The sequence below is a fragment of the Nicotiana tabacum genome, chromosome 12 (genome assembly GCF_000715075.1).
Source record: "Nicotiana tabacum cultivar K326 chromosome 12, ASM71507v2, whole genome shotgun sequence".
Classification (NCBI taxonomy): domain Eukaryota; kingdom Viridiplantae; phylum Streptophyta; class Magnoliopsida; order Solanales; family Solanaceae; genus Nicotiana; species Nicotiana tabacum.
This window is the reverse complement of record NC_134091.1, coordinates 88,895,257-88,898,731: the sequence shown is the minus strand read 5'-3', so window position 1 is coordinate 88,898,731 and position 3,475 is coordinate 88,895,257. Positions and strand designations below refer to the sequence as shown.

General features: G+C 33.4%; 1 protein-coding gene across 1 annotated transcript; it reads right to left on the bottom strand.

Moving 5' to 3' along the window:
- Positions 1 to 834: 834 nt before the first annotated feature.
- Positions 835 to 1,278, bottom strand: LOC107832627 (uncharacterized). Its single transcript, XM_016660489.2, has one exon. It carries the CDS (start codon positions 1,276 to 1,278, stop codon positions 835 to 837), a length of 444 nt encoding a protein of 147 aa, XP_016515975.2.
- Between the last annotated feature and the right edge of the window lie 2,197 nt (positions 1,279 to 3,475).

The following is a 3,475-nucleotide window of genomic DNA, read 5'->3' as shown; positions in this document are numbered from 1 at the left end:
AGATCAGTAAAATTTAGATTCGGAAGAATCTCATTCTTTACTAATCTTTCTAACCTTTCTTTGGATATATGACCCAAACGTCTATGCCACAAGTAAGAAGAACTTTCATCTAGTGAACTACGTTTAATTCTAACATTATGTTGAACATTAAGAAGGGATTCAGAAAAACCAATATCGAGTTTCAATTTATATAAACCATCACTAAGAAAACTAGAACCATAAAAAAATAGCATTCTTATATAAATTAAAACATCTATTTCCAAACTTTAAATCAAATCCAGAAACATCAAGTCTTGAAAGAGAAATCAAATTCCTAGAAACTAAAGGTACATAAAGAGTATGTAATAGATCAAGGTGACATCCAGTCTGTATAATCAAACGATAAGTCCCTATGCCTTCAATTGGAGCCTTCATACGATTTTCCATGAACAAGAAAGCCTTATTTGGATTTGTAGTTTAGATCGTAAGGAATCCCTGCAACTTAGTAGATACATGAGCAGTTGCACCAGAATCAAGCCACCAAGTATTATTAGGAACTTCTACTAAATTTGATTCGAAACATACAAAAGCACTAACTGTACCTTTCTTTTCGAACCAAGCTTTACGTTTCAGGCAATATTTCTGATAGTGTCTTTCCTTGTTACAGAAACGACATGTATCTGCCTTATATTTAGCATCCTGTGGAGCTTTAGCATGTGCTTTCTTCTTGAACTTGTTGGCCTTCACTTTAAGTCCTTTACCAGCTCCTTGACCCATGAGGTTAATTGAATGACTCCCATATTTCTTCAGTCTTGACTCCTCTTGAGTAAGCACACTGGACAATTCACTAACATTCTACTTATCCTTAATAGTGTAATAGTTAATTTGAAAAGGTCCATACTCAGGAGGCAACGAGTTCAGAATAAACTGAACCAAGAAGGAATCATCCACTTTCATCCCCAAGGTCTGAAGTCTTGTTGCAATGTTAGTCATCTCGATGATATGGTTTTGCATACTATGCGACCCATCAAACTTCATGGTCGTGAGTTCAGCCATTAGTGTACCAGTGAGAGACTTATCTGCAGAACGAAAACGTTCTTCCACAAACTTTAGGTATTCCCTGGCACTTTCTTTTTGTGGAATAGTACTCTTAATGTTGTTGGCAATATTCATTTGCATAAACATAAGGCTTAGCCTGTTAGAGCGTTCCCATGCTTTATGGAAAAACTTCTCATCCGCACTGCTCGAATTAGTAATGGCAGCGGGCTTATCATTCAGCAGAGCCAAGTCAAGATCCATCATACCTAAGTGGAACTGGACTTGTTCATGTCATTCAGAGAAGTACAATCCGTTGAACACAGTAACAGACGAAGCAAGCGAATGAAAAGGAATAGCTGCAAAATAGATAATACATGCTCACAAATCAATATGGATTCAACAAAACAGTTAAAGCATATCGCAATTCTCCTTTGGGTAAATACTACGATACATTATCATAATTTAAATGCCATTTAGTGTTCAATAGGTAATTAAATATTTTTAGCCAAACATATATGACATCTTTGGATAGACAATATATATTTGACTAAAGAATAGTCCATCCGTTTCAATTTATGTGAACCTATTTTCTTTTTATTCCATGCCAAAAAGAATGATCACTTTCCTTATTTGGAAATAATTTACCTTTATGCAATGATTTATAGCCACACAAAATATATGTGCCTCATTTTACACCACAAGTTCAAAAGTCTTCTCTCTTTTCTTAAACTCCGTGCCCAATCAAAAAGGTTCACATAAATTGAAACGGAGGGAGTAGTAATTTTCCTCATTATATTCACTATTCATAGAATAATTGATCTACCTTTGGGTAAATCCTAAAGTTCTAGCAATAGTGAAAATTAATTTACCCACTAATTTTTAAATATAGGCATTTCATTAATTTCATGGATAAACTATAATTTTATGTATACAAACTTTTTATGAACATACTAGTTTGGCCACTTTGGTGACTAACAAACTATATAAACATAAATGCACACATAAAATAAATATCTGAAGCTTTTATGCATGTGAATATTTAAACAATCTAGTTTGATTATTTTGGTGATTAACAAACTATATAAACATCAATACATGCATAAAATAAACATGAATTTAATATATGTGTAAATTTAAACATTCTATATAGCTTTAAAATAACATACATCAGTTAGTAACTTTCATTATTGCACAGTGTGGAAAGTAAGGGCAAATCATTACATAATATTCAAAATTATGGTCGAAAACTTGAGATAAAACTTTACCACCTTAATTGTTCAACGTAATGGGCTAAACACCTTTACAGATTTATACATTGTACATAGTTTTATGTAACTAGATATATTCGGCTTAGTGCTGTAAAAGGTTAACTCAAAATAACCTTGAAAGGATATTGACAAAATTCAGGGACTTACTTTCAGAAAATAACGATAAGAATATGCTTCCATGCCACTAAGTCCAAGTCCTTTAAAAAATCCTAGTTTTTTTTAACGCACAAATATAATTGTACGCCTAGTCCCACGTCACTAAGGTAAGCGCAAATACAAAGGCAGCCTTTCTCTTCATCGGTGTACAAAACCAGAAACCATAAAGCTTTACCGTTTTTATAAAAGTATGCGTCTTTCTAATCGTTCTATTAAGGATTGCCATATACAAAATTCTTACTCGAGGTCTCTATTAAGAAAGGCAGTTGTCACATTCATTTGGTGTAACTCTAAATCATAATGAGCCACCAAAGCCATAATAATTCTTAACGAGTCTTTCTTTGAGACCGGTGAAAAGGTGTCTTTATAATCAATGCCTCCTTTCTGAGTATAACCCTTGGCAACAAGTCTGGCTTTGTATCGTTCAATATTACCATTTGAATCGCGTTTGGTCTTAAAGACCCATCTACACCCGATTCTTTTAGAACTTTCTAGCAATTCAACGAGATCCTAGACTTTATTTTATTCCATGGATTTTAGCTCTTCCTTCATGGTATCAATCTATTTGTCAGACTCATTACTTTCTATGGCTTGTAAAAATAAAACCGGATCCTTATTAAGACCAATGTCAAAATCTGACTCTTGAAAATAAACCACGTAATCATCCGAAATAGCCAATTCTAACTCTTTGAGATTTTCTTAATTGCATTTCTTGTGGTTCATTTGTGTCAGATATTTGTGAGTCAGTTCTTCAAGAAGTGTTTCATCCAAATGTTGCTCGGTATTGTCAAAGTATTCTTCAATAACTGGAATAATATTTGGTATTTGTGTGGAAGTAGGCACATTCGTGAGTAATAGAATATTGACCCTCACTTCTTTTATTTCCACAATGTATTTTTCAACACTTTCACTAACTTCACCATTCTCAATGAATCTTGCATTACCAGTTTCAACAATTCTCGAACTATGATTTGGACAGTAAAACACATACCCTTTAGATTTCTCTGGGTAACCAATAAAGTAACCACTTACTG